We start from the raw sequence: 23,909 nt of genomic DNA, 5'->3' as shown, positions 1-23,909 counted from the left end.
ATTCTATACCTGAGAATACTGGGGCCTTTTCCAGCTAACAGGAACAAGGACATTGGAGTTGGAGCCCGATGAGGTAGAGGATGTGCTCCTGGTGACGGCCATCGCCCTGGGCTTCCCATCGCGCCCAGAAGCGTTCTGCAGCTCATCGTATCGCCTCCCGATGATTGGCGTCTTGACAGAAGAGAATACAAAATCTCACTCTTCTATCTGTTCAATAGTTCTGTGGAATATGGGATCGCTCCACCCAGCAGCAACCAAACATTGCCTATTTGATTAAACCTTAGAGAAGTTCAGTGTTACAGGTAGGCTCATTTTCCTGATGTTCAAATACACATTCTGATTTTTTTTAAGTTTATTTATTTATATTGAGAGAGAGAGAGAAAGAAAGAAGGAGTGAGCACAGGAGGGGTAGGGAGAGAGGGAGAGAGAGAGAATCTCAAGCAGGCTCCGCACTATCAGCACAGAGCCTGATGTGGGGCTCGATTTCGTGAACCATGAAATCATGACCGGAGTTGAAATCAAGAGTCAGATGCTTAACCGACTGAGCCACCAGGTGCCCCACGTTCAAATATACATTCTAAATCATTTTACATCGTTAACATTTTCCCACCCTCTTTAGCAGCTGAAAACAAATCCAATTGCTTGTTCTTAAACCACTGGTAAAGGTCAGAAGCAAAACATTCAGGAAAGCAAATAGTTTTCAGATTAAGCTTAAAAGAATTTCTTATCATTCTAACAAGAGGCCAAAATTCCTTCCCGTCTTCCCAACCTTTGGTCACCAGTCTCTATATACTCTCAGTTATTTAAAATCTACTTAGAGTGATTGTATCTTTTCAGTTATTTAAATGAATGAGTTCAGGGCCAGGTACTCGGGCAACGCTTTGGAAATTTCACTTCCTGAGAGTTCATTTCACACACGGCCGGGTGGCAGCTGGGTAGGCAGCACCACCCAAACTTGAGCCCCAGTGGGGCTGCAGAATCCCATTTGTGGGCCTACCCTCAGAGGTGGTAGACACCAGCTGGAAAGTCTCCATCTGGTTCTCCAGGCTCTTTATTCTGGAGCAGCTCCGTCCCTGGGGCATGCAGCCCAGTGGCTGCATGCTTTCTGTACCCCTTTGGAACAGAACAAACTCCAAAGAATAAAAGTAGCTTTCCCTGCCAGCAATGTGAAAAAGGAATGTTACAAATGGAAAAAATTATTGATTGGATACCTTAATATCAGACCCACGAACTATAGATGCAGGTATCACAATAGCAGCAAAAGAGTATCTTAACCTGGATTCTGAAATGATAGAAGGTCACTGAGATCACGGTGTGAAAAAACCCAAGCTGACTACAACCTACCTACTTAATAGAGCAAGTAAGTTTCACACAAGCAGATCTAGTTTATTCCTTCAGTGGACTTACTCATTCAGCAGTGTTGAAGAATGTTTGTTAAGTACCTGTAATGCACCAGACTCTGTACCAGACCCTGGTTACAAAATGGACAGAGTATAGTTTCTGCTTTGGCGGGCTTATGGGTCACGGGGTAAGCGAGACAGGAGAGCAAAGTATTTGTGCATCTTAGAGTTGGTACAGGCTTCCCAAATGTCCACTCTCAGAGCAGCAGGCAGATCTGACTACCTTCCACCCTCTCTTTTCTTTTTCTTTTTAAAAATTTAATGCTTATTTATTTTTGAGAGAGAAAGAGCAAGAGAGAGCACGTACAAGTGAGCAGGGGACGGGCGGAGGGAGAGGGGGACAGAGGACCCAAAGCAGGCTCTGCGCTGACAGCAGAGAGCCCAATGCGGGGTTCAAACTCACAAAACCTCGAGGTCATGACCTGAGGTGAGGTCAGATCTTAACCGACTGAGCCACCCAGGTGCCCCCCAACCTCTCTTTTCTTCCTGACTCCTTGGCTTGGTTTGCTAGTCCCCTTTCTCCTTCCTTCCCGCTCCCTTGAGACAAGAATATGGATCATTTTACTGGTCTTAAAAGTCGTGTCACTTGGGGAAACAACCGTAAAGGCAGATTCTGTGTCTCTTTAAATCTCAGTCATTTGCTGGTCTGGCTGGGAGGTCAGGGAGCAAAGTTGTGGATATAAAGATAGGACATGATAGCTGTCAGAATAAGAAATGAGGTCAGGCTTTAAAATGCTTATGATCATTCTTTAAAACATTTTTTTTAAATGTTATTTTATCTTTGAGAGAAAGAGACAGAGAGAGAGAGACAGACAGACAGACAGACAGGGAGATAGAGTGGGAGCAGAGGACGGGCAGAGAAGGAGGGAGATACAGAATCCGAAGCAGGCTCCACGCTCTGAGCTGTCAGCACAGAGCCAGACTTGGAGCTCGAACTCATGAACTGCGAGATCACCACCTGAGCCGAAGTCGGATGCTCAACCGACTGAGACACCCAGGCGCCCCTAAAATGCTTATGGTCATTCTATTTTAAAGTTATCTCTTTCAAAAAATCATTTTTATATAACTGAGGCTAGTTTCTATTTGTAAAAGCTGCCAATTGGGGCCCCAATGAATACGACACTCACTGTGTTCCTAAAAACCAGAACCTAATGCAGGCCTTAGAAAACTTACTTTGAAGTAAATGTAAAATAAGTCTGTCCTTCCCCAGACAACTAGTTTTGACCTTTGTCACCTGTTCTCGCTGCTGAAATTTACAGAAACGGATACCATACCTCTGAAATATCAAAGTGGAAGTCTAGGGTTTTTCCAGGTAATTCCTTAGAAGCACTGGTCCACACTCGATGTATTTCTATCTTTGAGAGGTCACTGTGCTGGTAGGAAGGCAAAACTAGACTGGCAGATCGAGAAACCACCAGCTTCAGGATATTCAAAGCTTCTCTCCAGTGAACACTCTGACGGGAATAAAACATTCAATGGTTACAAACAATTTCATTTTTAAAAATGCATCAACCCCCAGCTACTGAAACTTCTTATGATCAGTCAGAATTCACAGATTTAAAATAGTGCAGGAAGTTCCATCATATGTAAAAGGCAAAGGACATAAAAAATTTATACAGATGAGAAGATACATTTAGGAAACAAGCAAATAAGAAAATACCAAATTTTGTCCATATTCAAATAAATAGAAGTTTAAAAGTACAAGGTACCCTTTTGGTCAATGAGGTAGCTCTTTGGTACGAATAAAAAAACAAACCCAATGCATTTATGCTACTGGCCACTCACTCTCAACATTCTCCCCACCTCCAGTCTCTGTCTTCCTTGGTCGTTCTCCTATTTCAATGGCCTCTTAATTGGTCTCCCTACTTGCAGCCGCTATTGAAGTCCAGCATACCCACCCCAGCTACAGTGATCTTTCTAGAACTTTTCAGACCATGCTGCTTCCCTGCCTAAACTCCTCCAAGGGCTCCCTCTGGTGGGCAGTGTGGAGTCCACACACGTTGAGCACAGCCTACAGAAGTAACCTCCCCCCAGGCTAACCTTGGAGTTCCTCATACCAGGCAAGCTCTTTCCTTGTTCCGTTGTCCTGGAATGCCCTTCCTCTCCTTATTGGCTTATCATATGCCTACTCTTTCTGTGAGACTCACTTTGTTTTTCAATCTTTGTCTCCCTGACAGGCCCCAGGCAGGCTGATGGGCTTCTCCCATAAAAATATTGAGCACAGATAAGCGAACTTGATAAAAGTTATTATTATTATTTACCTAGCCTGTGGAATAAGAGCACATGAAATAAAACATATTTCCTTCCCTCTTAAATTCTGCACAATGGGAGGTCATGATTTGAATGTGAAATCAGTCACCATTCAAGATAAGATATTGAATAACAGAGATAGCCCACAGTCCTGAGTTAGTTAGAATAGGCAGTCTAGTAAAACAATTTTTTCTTTGCACTAGGGGCAAGGGGTTTGTAGACAAATAGGAACTGGACACCTGGCCCTCAGGACTGCTGTGAAGTGAGAAAGTGTTACTGAATGCCTACCAAGTGCACGACTACTTTCAGAGAAATGCCACTTAAAACACGGACAATGAAAAAGGCTTGGAAATCATTTTTAGCATTCAATAGTTTCCGCAAGCAACGTGGTATTCAAGTGATGATGGGGTAAAAACGTCTAACATTGACATTGTATGTCTTTGCCAATGAGTTCAACCAGATAGAACCTAGCATCTGCCCTTGAACTCTGCAACTCAACAGGTACACTCCTGTGTTTGTTTGTTGTAGTATTTTCAAATACAGTCATGCTTAACCTGACTGTCCTCAACTCTCAAGTGACAATTTTAATCCCTGAATTAACCCTTTGTATGTTGAAACACCTGCCCTAGGTTCCTTCTCCTTCTTTGAAATAGGAAACCACAAATACAACCCTGCTGGGCCCTCCCAGCCAGGTACCTGCTTTCAGTACCCAGCCTGCGAGCCCCAAGAGGCAGAACTGTGTCCTCTGAGGGGCTCAGAAATGCCTCAGCTTGGTCCTGTCTTTCTCCTCAGTATGTCACTCGCAGTGTGGTTGGCCACCACACCTGACTGCTCTCAGGGCGTTAGGGATATCAACGCATGAATGTGCAGCCTTGCGCCCATACAGTTCTACAGCCAAGGATAAGCTACAAGCGAAGCCTCAGTCTTTCTGGGATGACTCTCTGGAAACATCGTAGCTCTTAAGTGAAGGTATCCAAATACTCACTTGGACATATTTTTCAATGGTCTTCAGAACTTCCACATTAAACTGCTTTACAGGCACGACTGACAGATCCATGTAGCTGAGCAGACTGTAGATCACCTGGAGGAGGGGCTGCTGCATGCTTGGGAGACCCTTCTCCAGCAGCTGTGGGAGGCAAGACACAGGTCAGTCAGTGAGACTCCAGCCTTTTCATACACAAGCACCGATGCTTCCCAACACCTTTAAGATTGCACGTTTCCTTAGGAAGGAAAAGAAAATCCTAACTACTGAAGGAATAAGGTTATCATTAAAGGCAATGTAAGCAGGTTTGAATATATAAATACCACATTTACAAATGAAATACAAAATAAACCTCAAAAGGAAAGCATCGAATACCACCAATTATTGAAAATTATATATTGAAACAAAAGACACAAGTTATTGGTTATCAAACTGGCAAAGTTTAGCAAGTGATAATAGTTGGTATTGGTGAGGATATAAGATGGAAATGTAACATCAGTGGAAATGTAACTTGGATAATTTGGCAATTGACATCCAGAGTACTAAGAACAATTTATGTCTTTTGAACTAGTTATGTACTTCTAGGAACTTTTCCAAACCTAGAGATAGACATAAAGATTTATATATGAGATTTTACTAAGGTGTTTTTTATGATGGTAAGAAACTCACAAAAAAAAACTAAACAAAATAGCTCTGTAAGTAATATAAATGCTGAACACTAGGGAAATGGATACATAAATTATGGTAAATTGCATGATAAAATATCATATCATCAATAGAATGGCATTTTTAAAGATGGTAAAGGATATAAGATAATATTAATTGAAAGAGGAAGGATATACAATTTCTGTGTGATAGATGATGCTGAAATCAATGTGAATGGGTGTGTGTTATTTAACAAAGGAAAGAAATCTCTAGATAATGTAATTATTTAGGATGATTTTTCTTTACTTCACCTCCTCCTCCTGTTCTCTTCCCCCTCTTTTCTGTACCTACGAAACTTTCTTTTATGGACATATACTACGATATCAACAATATTTTCAAAAAGGAAAGCAAACTAATGAGAAAATCTAAGTGACGTTTATCAGGATAAAAGATTACTATTCTAAATAAAGAACTGTAGAAAGGATCCAAATATATGCTGAAATTTCACATCAAAAGTGGTCAAAAGAAATAACTGAGCAGTTAATGTAGGAGGAAATGGGCAATTATACAAATCTATTGTGTGGAAAATGAAATATATTCCTAGAAAGGAAATACATAAAGAGAATAATTTTAAAGTACCAATAAAAATATTAGGTTGAAAACAGGAATAGAGTAATAAAATATAGTGAGGATATGGGAAAACACATTTATACATTGTTGACAGTATCGTAAACTGGGAAAGTGTCTGTGAGACCAATTTCCCAAATGTGTACAACTACATTTGTGTGTTCCTTCACCTGGATAGTAACTTTGGGAAGTGCCACCAGAAGAAATAACCTGAATATTATCTGATAAGAAGTCTACATAAAAGAACCACTTGTAATAGAAAAAAGTTATGAATACAAGCAAAAGAGGAGACGTTTAAGCAAATTGTGTTATCTTAACCTGTTAGAATCCCACAGTTGTTGAAAATGACACTATGTGAGCTATGTCAACACATGTAAATACACACAAAATTACTGTTAAGTGAACAGAACAGATTCACTGGCAATCCTGACCACAGCGATCTATAATTATACATATGTGCTTGAAATAGGAGTTAGTATATCTTATGCATGGTGGGAAATTAAGTTGATAACAAAATCTGTAGTGACAATTTGTGACAAAGGCTGAATAGAACAAATTGGGTAATCTATTCTTATTTATTTATTTCACTTATTTATTTTTACAGTGAAAAAATATATATAACATATGTATATAATATATATATATATATAATATAAAGTTACCATTTTGACCATTTTTAAGTGTATAATTCAGTGGCATAAAGTGCATTCACATTGTTGTGTGACCACTGCCACTATTTATTTCCAGAATTTGTTCATCATCCCAAATAAACACTCTGCTAACTGTAAAACACTAACTCTCCATCACCCCCTGCCCCCAGCCCTGGGTAACCACTATTCTACTTTCTGTCTCTGTAGATTTGCCTATTCTGTGCACCTTGTACAAGTGGAATCCAATAATATTTGTACTTATGTGTCTGGCTTATGTCACTTAGCATAAAGTTGTCACGGTTCATCCATTTGGCAGCCTGTGTCAGTGCTTCATTCCTTTTTAAGTCCGACTAATATGTACGTATGTATATGCCACATCCTGTTTGTATTTGCGAAGCTTTTTAAATTCTACATTTTATTTTTTCCTTTTTCTATTTATTTATTAAAAAGAATTTAAATTCAAGTTAGTTAATGCGTAGTTAACAATGGTTTCAGGAGAATTCAGTGATTCATCACTTACATGTAACACCCAGTGCTCAACCCAACAAATGCCCTCCTTAATGCCCATCACCCATTTAGCCCAGCCCCCACCCACCTCCCCTCCAGGAACCCTCAGTTTGTTCTCTGTAGTTAAGAGTCTCTTATGGTTTGCCTCCCTCTCCCTTCCCCTATGTTCATCTGTTTTGTTTCTTAAATTCCAAATATGAGTGAAATCATATGAAATTTGTCTTTCTCTGACTGACTCTGTCTAGTGATCTAAACAAGTCTTGCCTCCTTGCTAACTTACACTTCACTTTGTTTTAAAACAGGCATCGTCTGTAAGCAGGGCATTTGCGTCAGTTATTCCGGTACGTGTGTGTTTTCTTAGCGGCTCTTGTGGGGCAGATGTCACCAAGGTGATTGTCAAAAGCAGCAGGGTGGCATATAAGAGAGGCTCTTTGGGGTGTTGACATTCTGAATACAGTTCACACATTGCTGACCCAGACTGCAAATCAAAATCCTGCAGGACCAACTGTCAACGCAGATGGAGGGGGCAAGGACCCTCTTCTAGGTTCAGGTTCAGTCTTACGGAACCTTTCAGACAATGACTGATTCTGTAACTTATCTGCACCCTACACTGTTGACATATCTGAAAGAAAAGTTTGAAGGTACGGGACTCATCACTTCCAAAAAGGCCCTGGCAAGACGTATGCATGCATATCCCTCAAACAAAAGCAATAGTGAACATGCTAACCCGAGGTGGCTGTCAGTGACCACTTGCTTCATGGGTTTTGTGACCTAGTGGGTTAAGCTAGTGGGTGACTGGAGGTGCTGCACAGAATACATTTCATTTGCTGTGTATTTCCAGCACCAATGGACAACAGGGGCTTGGAACAAGTGTGCTAGAAACACATTTCTATGGGCACAAAAGAATCCCATTCCGGTTTTAAAAACAAACTTAAAAAGGAAGATAAAAAGTTTACTTCAAAATATATGCTGGGTAATTGGTTCAGAGCCAACGACCATTAAATATATCAAGCCACATAGTAACTCCTTAAATAACATATGAACACCTGGGGTAATTAAGATAACATTTCTCTATTTCTGGAATGTTCTGACACGTATTACTGTAGTAAAAAGAAGGATTTTAAGCTTTTGAGGTGGGTTATACCTCAGTTCAAAGGCTGGCTTTAAACATATGGCAGGTTATTTAACCTGGTTGGGCCTCAGATTCTTTGTTATAATAGAATCTACATCAGTGGCTTGCCGTGAAGATTTAAAAAGATTCCATATAGCATCTATGATAATATATAATAGGCACTCAGTAAATGAAATTAAGAGATTATTATCCATTCCATATAAATATTTTAGCCATGGAAATGATAATAGGTTTGTCCCTAATGAAGAGTTTACCTCTGCCAGGTAGGTCACCATATTCAAGGTGATGTCAGCATATGCTTCATGAAGGTATCGGCAGACCACGTTGACCCATGTGGCACAGTCTCTCGTGTAGCTGTGTGTTTTATAAAGGGTCATGACATGCGCAAGATTGGAAAGTTTGGGGTTCTTCTCTTCCAAACACACCTTTAAAAGAAGAGAATCAATTAGGGATAAAATTGTCTGACAAATAGGGAGATGTGTTAGCAGTTGTGCCAAAAGAGAGGTTTGCAATTTTGCTCTGGAATCTGGAAAGCACATTGATATATATATATATATATATATATATATATATATATATATATTTTTTTTTTTTTTTTTTGGTAAGCTGCAAAAGCACTTATCTCAGTAATTAGCTAATATGATTTTCACAAATTCTTTCCACCTGTCTTCTCAGTAATGAAACCAAAAGACAATGTGCATCAGCTACTCAGAGACGTCAATTACTAGCAATCTCAATCATTATTCTCAGGTTTTGGGAAACTCATTTCCCTCTCTGGGTAATTGCTGTTCCGCGTTGGACCTTCCTGAAGGCCCATATCGACCCAATTGAGTGTGGAACCAGAAATCATACCTGCGCAATCCTTTCGGCTACATCCTTGCAGAACTGATTGGGATTTTCAAAATGCTGAATCAGCTGGGGCAGGAGACACAACACGTTCAGTGGAAACCCTGGATCGGAGAAGATGCGGTGGAGACAGCTGAATATAGTACATTTTAACTGTTAACAGTGGGAAGGAATATTGCAGATTTTATTCTGAGGGGATGCAAAAGCAGTCTTTTGAACACACAATCCAGGGAAAAAGCATACAACAACAATGACACCAGTTACAGAGGAGGCACTGAAGTAGATTTGTAATTCTGAGACACGGTGACTGTCTTGCTATGGACTGTTTGTGAATCAGGATGACTGGCACAGATTTTAAAAAGCAGATTAAGACGAACAAAAACACTAGTTTGAAACTTTTATCAGAAAGCATATTTTAAGAAAAGCTTGTTTGAGAGGATGTAAGCCAACCAATTTAAGTCTTGCTCATGTAACGCAGTAAAAGAAGACTCTTTAAAATGGTAAGTAATGGCTTAGTACTACTGTGTTAAGCTATACGTTCATGAAAAGAAGTCTGGGTCACATGTCATAATATTAAAAATACGGCTGGTGATTTGGCTTAATTCAAAACAAGAGGGAATCAAGAGAATTTTCAAGAGGGAGAAAAAGGCTAAGAAGAAAAAGATTTAGGAGTTAAGAAAAAAGAGAAAAAAATGCTTATCTGTACAAGAAAAGTGGAATAAACTGACTGTATATGCAATTCGATCTAGAAAGCATGAAGAAATAATTAATACATATTAATATATATATACATTACTTCTGTACCTTTTATGCTATTGCCTTAAAAATGCCTTCTACAGTGTAAATAATTTTAAGATTTACGTTATGTGTAATTTTGGAATAAATGACAAACTATTCCCCAACAACCATTTCTAAACAGAATTGTTAAATGTACTAAGCCCATTATCTTATTACACCAAACGTAAACACAACAACCATCAGAACTGTGCAAGAGAATGAGTGATGCTGGCTTTACCAATGGCTTGGGATGAATCCACCATGGATACTTTGGATACTGGTGTCAGCAAACTGAAAAGCTGCAGGGTAAGGTCAGTGGTGGTGAGGGAGGTGAATCCCTTCAGCAGTAGCTGCTGCAACCCTGAGAAGTCTGACCACTTGAGCTGCCCTTGGAGTTTCTCAAGTTTTTCTCGGTTCTCAGCTTTATCAAGTGGCATGTGAGCCAGTAGTCTATTCAACAGCCTTAAGGCCATTAGGTATTCAAACTCAAAATCAGATTCCATCAAAGCCACTGTGACCCAAAAGATGGTGGCCAATAGGTTTGTTGGATGGTTTATGTGTGATGGGTCTGAGAGGCTGTCCTTCAAGGAGGATGAGCTTCTGGTTTTTGAGGAGAGGCCTTGTTGGGTACAAGCCTGGATTCTGTCCAGTGTGGCACTCCTGGGTGGGTCTGAGGATCGGTCGACAACACCAAACTTCTTGGGCACAGAAAAGCTTCTTTGATGCCGGCTCCGTTCTGCGGTTGCTGTATTGCCACTGGCTGTCCCAGGGTTCACATTTAGTTGTCCTGTGCTCTTTCTGCTTGCTGTTAGTTTAGTGCTAGAGCTTAAATCTGGTGATGAAGAGCTGGGTATAAAAATAAAAAAGTTCAATAGAAAGCCAACACGCTTCAGTGAAGAGCCAGTCCTTTTAAGATCCACTGACAAACTATAAGGGAGGGAAATCATTCTTCGGAAACACTATCTATTCTTTCCCCCCTCCCCCCATACTCTTAAACTTAAAGTAATAAATTTCCTTATTCCTAAACTTAAGCTGTGAAAAAAACAAAAACAAACAATGAGAACCCTTACCAACAAAACCACAACAAAACGTAATACCTACTTATACATATTGAAAGGTTAAACAAGAGGGGTTGGTGGTAAAGTTTACTGATCTTTCATGTATATTTTTGTTTGAATTTGGGCAGAAGTAATTTAGAAATAAAGTGTACCTGTTAGGCACAAAGTTTAGTATTCTATTAACTGACTGATAAGGAGAACAGAAATGGAAAGGATATTATCTAGAAAGAAAAAAGTAACTGCATCAAAGGAATTTTTTTTACACTTCTAAAAAATCTATGAGAAATTATCTCTAAGCCTATTTCAGGCTGAAAAGATAAAACTCTTTATCAACATTCCTGCTAAATTCTTACTGATTGAGATAAATCTGTAGGTTTATATAGAAAAATATGTATGATGTTAGTAATCATACTAAAATTACCTATCCATAAAAAATGTCCAACTTAAAAGTGAAACAAGGCTCAGTGTGATTTATGATAACATCACTGACTCAATTTCAAGCAAAATGAGCTCAATTATATAAACAGAATACAGAATTGTGAATGATTTGAAATGGGTAATTAAACATTGACAGGAGCAAAAGGAATAAAAATAAAAAAGGAAGATCCTAAGATAGGAATATATTCACATAAAATTGACATTAATCCCAGCTGTTTTTAGTGATAGTTCAGACGAGTTTTATATATATTCATTCAAAAAAATAAGTAGTTTTGGTTTCTGTTTACAATGAAATAAACAGGATAATTATTATATAAAATTTGAAAAAGTACTCAAAGTCTTAAAAAAGAAAATGAGAAAGGATTACTATTTGTATTATTTAGAATTAACATTTCTTCTCTATCTTTCTGATGTGTAAAACTACTTATATAACATGTGTCTGTATGTGTTATAATTTCTTTTTTTTTTTAAACTAAAGAAAATGTCATACTTCAAAAACTAGATTTGTTCTTTGGATTTTGCCCAAGGTCCAGGCATGTCTCAAATATTAAGTCCAGCATATTTGATTTCAAAAGTCATTAAGCTTCTTCTCACCGAGATAATACCGTTAAGAGATCGCTGTTCCTCAAGCAGTCAGACAAGTTATCCACAGCAGCTTCCAATGTAAGGAGTGCCTCCATTACGTAACCCTGCCAGACATGCAAAGATAACATTTTGTACTGCTTAAAACTACTGTTCCCTTCCTGAAGATAAATTTAATTGACACAAACTTTATTCAAATCTAATTTTAATATCATTGAGTGCTAGACAATCTATGCTACTTTAACTTACCGAGTCTAAAAACAAAATTTAACAGCCACTTAGGAAATTCAGATGGCTTAGCAGTTAGCAGGTAATCACCAAGATTTATTTCCCTAGATCTGACGTCCTCAACATGTCAATCTCATTTTAAATCCAGCAGGGAGAAACAAAGGCTAAGGTGGCAATCATTGCCCCTTGATGAGGGGAATGGTGGACATTTGAAATACAGAATGTCAATATCTGAGCCAGAAATTAAGAGCTGAGGTATGAGAAGTTCTGTGCATCAGTGACATTTTGAAGAGCACATCTAAAGTCCAGAAAGAGGAAAAGAGGCTGGAGTTCACACGTGTGTTAGTCTCCTGGGGTGTAGTAACTTTTCTGATGGAAAAAAAGGGAAAGAAAGGCTTGGCCCAAGCTACAGAGCTTGTAATGCCCTTGTGATGCTTGTAATGCACCTCAGTGCCTGGGATCTATGTACAGGGTCTTCTTGTGGCATCTATTCTCTCCATTACTTCTTCAGCTCTTCTCAGTGTACTGAGGGTTAGTTATACAGAGAGGGGTAGAGTTCTGCTTAGATATGATGGAGATCCCTTCTCTGGGTGGGGAGACTGCACAACAGCATCCTGGTTTTGTCCTTTGCCAGCCTAGGGGCTGGTGGCAAAAGGAAAAAACAGTGCAAATAATTCCCCAATTCCCAGTCAACTAAAACTAACAACAAAAACAACCAAGGAGTCACCAGGGGATTTTCAGTTGTTGGCTCAATAAAACAATATCCACTGAAGTTCTAGAACAATGCGCCTTGAAGTGATTTTTTTAGTTTATTCATTTTGAGAGAGAGAGAGAGGGAGAGAGAGAGAGAGAGAGAGAGAGAGAGAGACAGAGAGCGCTAGCAGGGGAGGGGCGGGGAGAGACAGGGAGAGAGAGAAGCCCAAGCAGGCTCCCCACTGTCCATGCAGAGCCTGATGCGGGGCTGGATTCCATGAACTGTGAGATCATGACCTGAGCCAAAATCAAGGGCTGCACGTTTAACAGACTGAGCCACCCAGGCACCCCAAAGTGATTTTTGTAAATATAATAGTTCACATCCAGAAATTTTTAAAATAAATTGCCCACATGGCTGAAATAATTGGCGAGAAAAAGAAGGCTCAAAGAAAGTCGTTAAGTCCTCATCTTTGACATGAGAGAAGGAGAATGAGTTTGGTGGTACCTGAATCTCATCTCCATGTTCTCCAATCACCTCCACCAGCCTGGAGAGAAGGTCAGACAAGGCATGTGCTGACAGAGGTTGCTTGAGCGCCCGGAATATCTGGAATGACCGACCGGCATAGTGCCTCGAAGAGCTTGCGAGGGCTGTCTGCAATGCAACTTCACTCAAGTGCTGCTCCAGATGGAAACCTAGGCACCAAGAGGCAGATGGTCAACCTACACTCTGAAAACCCTGGGGCATCAGTGATCGATAGGTTTAAATCAGGCTAACTGCAAAGAGCTATCCTCTGGCGGTACTTATTTAAGAATAAGCCATTTTAGAGTTAAAAAAACAACAACAACAAATTTGAACAGATCTTAAAGAGGCATAGTGTAGTAGAGTCAGAAGCTTTGCAGCAAGGTGGTCCTGCCTGGTTTTGAACAAGGGGTTTTGGGACTCTGAAAAGAAATGTAGTCTCTATGACCCTATTTTCTTTTTTTTAATTGGAGAATAATAGTATCTGTATCATAGAGTCATTGTGAAAATTCGACGATTTAAAAAATGCTTTGTACAGTGTCTGACACAGAATATACTCACAAATGTATTCTTGTTTATTGCCCTAGCATTTTTCTACATTGTTCTTCTGAAGTACTTTTTTGCATAGAGTACTTTCACTCCTTTTTTCATAAGAGAATTTGTTAGGAACAAGTTTTCAGAGTACTTGTGCAGAGGAAAGCTGTTAATGGATCGCATCAACTCTGAACACAAGCAAGGCCTCTACCAAAGTCTTTGCTCTACAGAATAGTCTATGAATATGCAGATATTGAAATGCAGATGTTGCCAAGAAGGCAACCATCATCTCAACTCTCGCCCGAATATTGGTTCTTCCAATAGCATGAAGGTAATCTCAGTCATCAGGAAACCACTTGATCAGAAGGAAGTGAAAATGTAAGGTAAAGCACATGATTGAACTCTGGGCCATTGATCTGTACTCTCTGCTGTGCCTCTCTGCAGGAGAAAAACTGACTACAAAGTCAGAGGACAAGATGAAAACAGTGATTTTGGCTGTCTCTGTGATCTAGGGAATTCGTGGTACATTTGATGGTCACATGAAAGTGAACCAGGAGGGAGCATTTAATGTCATTGTTCTTAGCTGCTGCCTGGCTGTTTGACCCTAGGGACCTTTGGATTATATGAGAGGATGTTCCTACAGAGCAAACAAAGGGCCCTGGAAAATGGACTTAGGCATATTCAAGGTAGGAAATACAGGATTAAACCCATATAGGCAGTTCACAATTTATGAATGGATCGTGTTTCAAAATGGAATTTGTACCTTTATTTTGTTTCATTTTCCTACTTAATTTTATTATGTGTGGTGTTAGATCCTCGGTCAACAAACAAAACTTATTGAAATCAGAATGGACCTGACGGCTAGAACTATACTGGTAGGACTATAGCACCCCACCATGTTCTTGGTGACAGTGCCACCAATGACATGACAATGTCCTTAAGAAAGGCTACTTAATGTGTCACACAGCAAACCTACATTTCCTAGCCTTTCTTGCAGTGGTGGCCTTGTGCCTGAGTTCTGGCTGGTGGAATGTGGGAAGAAGCATGGATGCCACGTTCAAGCCACGTTGGAGCCACGTGTGGTGTAAATTCCTCCTGAGTAATCCTCCACTCACTCTCTTCCTCCACCTGCTGGCTGGATGAAGAGGGCTGAGGACCTCTGAGCCGAGGTGATCAGAGCCACAGAAGGAAGGTCTTTGAAGCACCATGTGGAAGGCCGCCTGCCAAACTATGCCAATGTCCTTAAGAGAGGCTATCTAAATTAAAGTCTCTTTAAACTGAACAGTTCAACTCTATACTGAACTGTTATGTGATTGGAAGTAACCTTCTACTGTGTTAAGCCTCTGAGCTTTGGGGGTTGTGTGTTGTAGCAGTTATGCTACCCTGTTTAATACAAGTGTTTCCAGGAACATATTTTATTGTGCTACAGTGGAAACAGGCCGAGAGCAGAGATGTATAAAGAAACTGTAGTGAGTAAAAATGTCTGGGGCAAGATGTGAAAAGACTCAGACTCTAAGCATCCTCTGGGAAAACAGTACAGGGATTCATGAGTTTTCTCATTTTCATCGTCTTCATGCAATCAAAGATTTTAAGCCAATTAAGGGTTTGTACACAAACAGTAAATTTCTTCCTTTGGGTTATATTCAACTAACTATTAAGTGACTTCTAAGTGGGGGAAATAGCAGTATAAGAGGTGGTGACATTTCACAAACTTTCCCAAACAAGCTCAAAACAAGAAATGTCACTCCTATTCCTGAAATGAGAAACTCCGTTTCAGTTTATCAGTATTTTTTGCTTTTTTAGAAAGCACCCTCTGATAATGAGAAGAGATGTGGCTAATCTGGAATGTTTCAAACTGTGAGATGTGCTAATTATCAGAGCAGCTGAGAAAGCTAGCGAGCTGTATTTCATTTGGTCAGCCTGGTGTGTGAAAAAAGGTAGGGGTAGTTGTTGCATTACGCTGAGGAACCAGATTTAAATTTCACACACAGATCAGCCCAGGCCAAGTCGAATCTTAATGGTATGTAGCTAAGGGCTTAAACATCCTGATGTTATTATAATCTACATAAGAATCACAGTGTGTTCAGAATATTGAATGATCATCGGCACAGGAATTATTAGCAAATACTTTCAAAGTCAAAGACATTTTATCACAAAATTCTTTTTTAAACCAGTTTTCAAATCTGACAGTTTTTCACAGTTGAGTCTGAATACAGTCAGTAAGATTTATTACTCATGGCTGCCTTTGCTTTTTTGTAAAATGTCAAAATTTGAGTATGCTTGACACACAATGTCACATTAGTTTCAGGTGTAAAACACAGGGATTTGACTTCTTCGACTTCTCTGTATGTTTCACTATGCTCACCGCAAGTGTGTCTACCATCTATCAATATACAACACTACGACACTACAACACTATCATACTATCATTGGCTAGATTCCCTATGCTGTGCCTTTTAGTCCCGTGACTTATTCCTTCCATAACTGGAAGCCTGTATCTCTCTCTCCCCTTCATCCACTTTGCCCATTTCCCTACACTCTTCCCTCTGGCAACCCTCAGTTTGTTCTATTTATAGGTCTGATTCTGCTTTTTGTTAATGCATTTGTTTTTTAGATTTCACATGAGTAGAATCATGTTGCAATTTTTTTCTTCAATCTGACTTACTTCACTTAGCTTAATGCCCTGTAGGTATATCCACGTTGTCACAAATGGCAAGATCTAGTCCTTTTTTATGGCTGTATGACAGTCCATTATTATATATTCTGTTATATACATTCCATTATGTATAAAATATACATATTGTATCAATGGAATATATATGGAATGAATACATATCTACAACTATATACATGCACGCACACATGCAAACACATACATGCGCGCGCGCACACACACACACACACACACACACACACACACATCTTCCTTATCCACTCATCTATGGATGGACACTTGAGTTACTTCCGTATCTTGGCTACTGCAAATAATGCTACAATAAACACAGGGGTGCATATATCCTTTCAAGTTAGTGTTTTCATTTTCTTTGGGTAAATACCCAGTAGCTAAATTACTGAATCATATGATATTTCTATTTTTAATTTTTGGGGGAGAAATTTCGTACCATTTTCCACATTGGCAGCACCAATTTACATCCCCACCAACAGTGCGTGAGGGTTCCTCTTTCTCTACATCCTCGCCAACACTGTTATTTGTTGTCTTTTTGATTCTAGCCATTCTGACAGGTGTAAGGTGATATCTCATTGTGGTTTTGATTTGCATTTCCCTGATGATCAGTGATGTTGAACATCTTTTCCTGCGTGTGTTGTGTCATGGCCTTCTCGAAACAAAATTAATATTAGAGGGAGTAGTTTAAATTGAGTGAGGTAAACGCAGCAAGGTGAACAGTGACCTCTGGGAATTATTTGATAGAGCATAACGCAAAAATACATGACATTAACAATCATTCACTTAGGCACATTTGAAATAAGCTTCAAGGCTCCCCTATGAATACTCTCCTGCTGTCGGTGCCAAATATAGAACCATATATTTACACATATGCATACGTATATATGTTTGTATGTATGTATAATGTGTGGTTATAATGAGAAGAATATGCTCCATTACAGAAAACGGTGAAAGTGGCATTTGGGGAAACTGGATAAAGTACCTGATTTGGAGTCTTTAAATACGGATACAACATGACGTAGAAAATTAGTAAGCTGTTCAGCACTCTTTGAATTTTGATTTTTGGGTGTGATGTCTTCATGGCACCAAAGTGGACCAAATGCCCTTAAACAAAACATACAAAACGTTAAAAATATAACCACTTAAATATAATCATTTTGTATTTTAAAAACCACCTATGCAGTTGTAACTCCAAAGGTGCAATGTGATTTTGAAAGTTTAGTGATTAATGTGGGCATAAATTTCAGTCTGGTAAAGCTTAAGAGCATACTCAAAATGGATCTAGCTAATTCACGGAGGCATATTTTTTCTTATGTTTTACTCACAAAATGAAAACCTCACAAAATTTACTCACCAAGTTAAAACCTCTCAATTCACCAGAACGGTGTTTATACAAAACAGGTGCTACATGTTTGTCAAATAAACAAATGATATAAAATGTTAATTAGAATACAGACTTAGACATTTGTATATTTTAGATTTGCAGAGATAATGCTTTTATCAGGATCATATCATTAGACTACCAAATACTGTAGAAATGAACCGAAGATGCGTCCTCTGTTATCTACTTGGTTTTCAACAGAAAGAACAGGATGGAGCCAGAGGTGAGAATTTCAGAAGAACACTCTTCCCAATGCAAGGTACTGACAGTGTTGAGTGGTGAGCACACTTTTCTTCCCCACAGACCATTCAGATCTCTGAAATATCCTGGATGTAGTTACCATTAGGCACCCCCTCCTTAGCTTCCTGTTCATTAAGTCCTGTATTGAGCTGTGAACTGCAAATACTCTGAATCATTAACTGAGGAAAGAAAATGCTCTTTTTTCATTTTTTGTATGAACTGATGCACTCCCGAGAGAAAGAAAGATCATGGGGGTATCAGATAACAACTATACAGACTAGACTTCTGGGATTAATGAGAAAGGATAGGGTCCCCTCCCCCCGATAGAGTCCTAGGTAAGCATGATTTTCTTTTAAAAAAAAATTTTTTTTTCAACGTTTATTTATTTTTGGGACAGCGAGAGACAGAGCATGAACGGGGGAGGGGCAGAGAGAGAGGGAGACACAGAATCGGAAACAGGCTCCAGGCTCTGAGCCATCAGCCCAGAGCCTGACGCGGGGCTCGAACTCACGGACCGCGAGATCGTGACCTGGCTGAAGTCGGACGCTTAACTGACTGCGCCACCCAGGCGCCCCAGCATGATTTTGTTGATGCAAATACTGCACCTCAGGGTGCTAGACATTCTGAAGCCTTACAAGCTAAATTGTTCAGTGGAAGAACCAGAAGAAGAGCTGAAAAGACAGGATTGCTTGCTTGCAGCTTTTCTTGATTTTGATTATTAGTTTGCTTCCTTTCCCATCATGCTTCCTATTGTTTCTGACTTCCATTTATAAATGGCTCTGGATGAGAAGAGCAGATAATGGTCCCCTCCGCAGCTGCTCCTGGGTCGACCGTGGCTAATATATTTGGTTTCCAGAGGACGTTCTTTGCCAAGTCTCAGAACTCCCAGATCCCGGCAGCTCTAATAGATGATTAAAGTCGTCCTCACCGTGGGACGCTACCGTGTCCTGTCTCCATCTGCTGCATTGTCTTTCTACACGAAACCTCTTGCCTGTCAACTGTGCCATCAGTGGGATCTCAGACTTCTGCCAGTATCTGCCTTGTACACAGACTCCAGAAGATGCAATTTAGAAGAGAAAAGAAGGCTTTGCTAAAATCACGGGCTCGCCTTTTCATCTGTCAAGTTCTAAAGCGATGCCACTTCCCCAAAAGACCAACCTAAAAACAGGCCTGTGTCCCCTGAGCCCTCACTACCTGGTCGTCAGAAACTCAATGAGCTTGTTCGCCTTCTCATCCGCTTCAGCGGTTGTGTCCACGTCTTCCACCTCCTGGGTCATCTGCGGGAGGTTCCCACTGCTGCCCCCCAGGCTGATGCTGGAGGACGTGGAACTGGAGCTTAGCCCCGAGTCTGGCACTGGGGACGACTGGTCCTCTCTCAGGAAGTCAAAGCCACCTGGTGGGACAAGAAGGTCAAGGTAGAATGTGCTAGGCAGGGTGCTTACCGAGGTTAGGAGGTGAGCATACAGGAGGGTGTAGTTATTTGAATCTCTTGGAGAAAACATTTGATTTCAACTATGGTTATGATGAAACCAGACTGATAGTTTTTCCTTGCTTGTGGAATAGTTGCACTGCTGTGTAAACCAGAGTGTACTGGGTAATAGGAGTGTGATCTGTTATTTTGTAGCCTGGTGTTTGAATTGATGCTTTCTGCAAAAGAAGTGGTGTATGCGTGTGTGCGCGTGTGCACATGCGTCTGTGTGCACACACATGCATATGTGCACGGGCCGAAGGACAGTTCCCCTATACATCTGGACCCAACTGTGCTGTTAGTAAATTATTCTTGCGTATTCGACCACTTAAATATGTGAAATGGTACCAGTGTTGAGGATACGAGCACCTAATAATAGATGTTATGTTTTGAGTAAATGTGCTTACAACTGTGAATATGATGTGGATATTGCTATGTTTTGATAAAGTGTGTCTCGTGGTAGTCAAAGAAATACGGTATCAACAAATACTATGTTTGTTCCCCGCCTCATATTTGATTATCGTTCTACATCCCTGGGTGGTGCTGGTTTGAAAATGTAGATACGCCATCATCCCTTTTCTCCTACCTGATAATTGCAAAAAGTACACAGTTCTGGTGTGTCTGAAGTTACACTGAAACAGGAGAAGCCTTGGGCCTGAATATCATCTCTGCCATTTGCTGTGCAATCTCAGGGAGTCTATGTAATTTCTCTGCAGCTAACTTTCCTATTATAATAAGATAAAGACAATAATTTCTAGCACACAGGTTTTTTTAGCCTCGATTTTTTTTTTAGCTTGGATTTGAGAGCAACCGCAGTTGAAAGTAGGTGTTCAGTAAGAATTAATCAATGTTTATGAAAAGGAGACATTTTCCAAACCCTTTGTACTCGTATGCCACGTGTGCTACAGATTCAATCATTTTAGCTTCCACCGTTTGTCTTGCCTATGGTACGTTGTGTTTTGTTTTGTAAATCCCCACTGTATGCCACAAGAGTGGTATAGTGAATGCAAAACTGATGTACTCAGAGATATACAACTTAACGGGCATTGCAATGTTCTCAGTCTAAGACCATGTGCTTAATGGAATACATCCTTATCCTGGGGAATTAGGACAGCCAGAAGTCTTCAGATTCTTTTAATTCAACATCTATAGTGAGGAGTTTTGTGTCACTGAGTGGCTGTTGATGGGTTCTTTTCAATTAAGTGCAGGTTGGTTTAAAATAAAGGGCTTAAACTGAGGTCAGTAGTCCTTATGTCTCAGACTTGGTAACGCAGTATTTGTTTCCCAGAGGAAAATCTTAGTGTCTGTCAAAGGACAAGACAGCACTGAGTACAAGTATTAAGTAAAAGGAACATCGTCTTCAGGGTGATGAATAAAGTATACGGTGACATATGAAGTGCCATACCATATCCAGCGCCAATGCAATGTACAAAATGTTCAGGAATGTTAGTTCGCTATCATTTTAAGGTATTTTAAACGTTCTGATTCTAAATGAAACCCACTGGTCAACTCTTTCGGGAAAGTTTTCATGAATAGCTGGACACAGCAGAGTAGTTTCTTTGACTCAAACATGACTCATCTAATGCTTTCTGTTCTTATTTCTAAAAAGAACATTTTGGTTTCAAAACAGCCATGGTTCTTAGTAGACTTCCACCCATGGTGCTTTCCAGGAAAAGCAGTCACTAAGAGGGTGAAAATTCCTTCAGGGGAACTAGAAGGTCCACAGCGATACACCTGGCACCTTGGCAATGACCTGCTCTCAAGGTGATGGGGGTGGTCACTGTTTTGGGCATTCCCATCCTTCAGTGTTTTAGACTGATGCTCTTGGCCGAAGGACATAATTTTCAATGTATCAGTAGGAACATATTTAATGAGAGCAGCAATCATAATAATAAGGAAACAGACATTTGAAAATATTCAATACTGAAGGATTTTGAGAACCAAGTTAACATCAAGTGAAATGGTGCATATTTATTGTGTTCCTACTTGCTCACTCGGAAAGTCGTAGGGGGGTGGTGATCACGTTAGAGAAGTTAATTTGGGCTCCACAGATACCTTCAGTTATCTTCGTATTGTGATTCTGTCTCAGGGTCTCTGCTATTCCTTCTTTTGTTACCTGTGTAGAGATACTCCGGTTGATAAGCCGGCTGAACTGTTAGAGTCTTAGCTTCACCCATCTCTCGAGTCTGCAGGAGCACAGAAGCAATGGCATGAAAATTGCTGTTGCAAGAGAGGGCAATCAAGAGGTGAAGAAGCAATTTTTTGCTGTGTTCAAAGACTTCAGGCCGGTAATGGTCCAAACCTGGAACAAAAAGTGGAATCTCTTAGTATAAACAAGTTTTAAGCTCGTTTAGATTCCAGGGATAGTAAAGATTCCAAGTTACTCAGGAGGAACATGTTGAAAGAATGTTCAGTTTTCTTTGTTATTGTTTGTGTTACCAACATAAAGAAGTTGGGCTTAGGAAAAATGTTTTATTCCTTAAATCAAATGTTCTCATAAAATGCTGATAGATGGACTTTTCTTGACCTCTCAGTAGCTTTTGACATGGTTAGCATTCCTCCTTCCTGGGATGTTCTCTTCCCTGGGTCTCCCTGTTAACTGAAGGGATTCTAATTTTGTTCATTGCTCTCTAACTAAACTTCTGAGCCTCCCTGGCTTGTTCCTCTTCCCATTTTCATTTTACCATTTGGCTATTTTAAAATCTCAGTGCTTGGCCTGCTGCGCTCTGTCTTCTTTCTGTCTGTGTGCGGACAGTATCTCACAGCTTTAAATCGATCACATCTAGCCAAAGACCCTCAGAGAGGTCCAATATGTTTCGGATATCTTTATAGATATAGCATTAGCGAGGTACCACTGTATAGTGCAGAAATAGGGCAATTTTAAGCAATGACCGATCAACTGAGATTGTAGAGCAGATGTCACATAGAAGCGATGAAAAATGGAAGAGACTAAATATTTCAGAACTGTGGAAAGCAGGACGTCAACGTAAAAGGAAAGCTCTCTGGATTGTGTCTGTAGGGTTTTGACCCCATAGTCCAGAATTCCTCTTCGATCCAGTCTTACCTAAGAAGACAGCATGGAGTAATAATGGTAGATGAAGAGCCCAATCTTCTCTCACACTGTGATCCACCACCATCTCAGTCATAAAAATTACAGCAATATTGCACCTAATCAATGACATGGTGAAATTAATGTAACTTCTGAAGAGGATGGAAACACACTGCAGATCATTAAGTCACAATTAAATACAGCTCTTGAGCCCTGCTGAAGAATTATGCGAGACACTTATTCCAGGGAATGGAATTTATTTTCCGAAAAAGCACAGAATTCCACAGAAAGAAGAAACTTTCGCTGAGCTAATCACAAAATAGGGAGTCTCACTCGTTGCTAGGTAATAAGAGCTGAGGGAGGAAGAGGAGAAAAGGGCCCTCTTTTCCAGTTACTCACGATCTAAAAATCATCACAGAATGCATATCCACATCCAGATTACATCAAGAAAAACTTCTGAGTTACAAGGCAGCTTTGCACATTGGTTGCTAGTCAACCAAACGCTCCAAATGTGCTGAGAACTGCAATTAAAGTCACGCATGGTCCCTCTGATTTCAAAGGTCATTTCATTTGACAGGACCTGGAATGATCTCCCTCTTCTCATGGGAAGAAAAGTCCAGTCAGATCTAAGCAGTCACTTCCCACTACCCACAGATGCTACTTACCTGTGGAGGGGTCCCCGGGGAGTGATAGTCTCTGGGAGGTAGTCAACCAGGGGGGCCCAGCATCCTCCAGTACAAGGCATGGGTAAGGGCTGTGGCTGTTTGGTCTCTGTAATAGTCAACAGCCAGCCCGTATACGGAGAAATCGGGTCATCTATAGGGTGAGAAAGACAAGCGTGCATTATTTTTAGGGAGTGATGATTTTTGTCTTCCCTATTTGGTGTTTGTAGACAGGATCTTACAAATTTAGGCTAGTAAAAATAACTCTGTAACCATCCCATTTGGTGAGTATGAATCATAGGATCAATGGGTTAGCATTACTTGATCAGATTTTTTAGTCCCTTTATGTTTTGATAATCTAATATACAATTACGCACTACAGATCAATGGGAAATACAGACATGCAAAAAGAAGACATTAAATCATTCTCATCACTGCGAGAACTTGGGCTTTCTCCAGTCTTCCCCATTGCAGTAAAATGCAATTCCATGTTTCCAGTTTGCTCGGGACAGGAGCCTTAGAGCTATCTGTGACGTTTCTCTTACATCTCGCAT

The 23,909-nt window shown here is 40.1% G+C and overlaps 1 protein-coding gene across 5 annotated transcripts in view; it reads right to left on the bottom strand.

Moving 5' to 3' along the window:
* The window catches only part of FRY (FRY microtubule binding protein), a 349,471-nt gene that overhangs the window by 46,522 nt on the left and 279,040 nt on the right, over window positions 1–23,909 (bottom strand). For all 5 annotated transcript variants that reach the window (XM_047852065.1, XM_047852039.1, XM_047852049.1 and 2 more), the window contains 13 exons: window positions 23,359–23,509; window positions 22,709–22,812; window positions 21,761–21,946; window positions 19,371–19,569; window positions 17,538–17,659; window positions 13,321–13,508; window positions 11,907–12,001; window positions 10,055–10,662; window positions 9,046–9,143; window positions 8,448–8,618; window positions 4,636–4,776; window positions 2,675–2,854; window positions 10–171 (listed from right to left, as the gene is read on the bottom strand). In XM_047852065.1, coding sequence (XP_047708021.1) covers window positions 10–171; window positions 2,675–2,854; window positions 4,636–4,776; window positions 8,448–8,618; window positions 9,046–9,143; window positions 10,055–10,662; window positions 11,907–12,001; window positions 13,321–13,508; window positions 17,538–17,659; window positions 19,371–19,569; window positions 21,761–21,946; window positions 22,709–22,812; window positions 23,359–23,509 — 2,405 coding nt within the window. The remainder of the gene's footprint in view (window positions 1–9; window positions 172–2,674; window positions 2,855–4,635; window positions 4,777–8,447; window positions 8,619–9,045; window positions 9,144–10,054; window positions 10,663–11,906; window positions 12,002–13,320; window positions 13,509–17,537; window positions 17,660–19,370; window positions 19,570–21,760; window positions 21,947–22,708; window positions 22,813–23,358; window positions 23,510–23,909) is intronic.

Source organism: Prionailurus viverrinus, chromosome A1 (assembly GCF_022837055.1).
Source record: "Prionailurus viverrinus isolate Anna chromosome A1, UM_Priviv_1.0, whole genome shotgun sequence".
Taxonomy (NCBI): Eukaryota; Metazoa; Chordata; class Mammalia; order Carnivora; family Felidae; genus Prionailurus; species Prionailurus viverrinus.
This window is presented reverse-complemented; position numbering and strand designations above follow the sequence as displayed.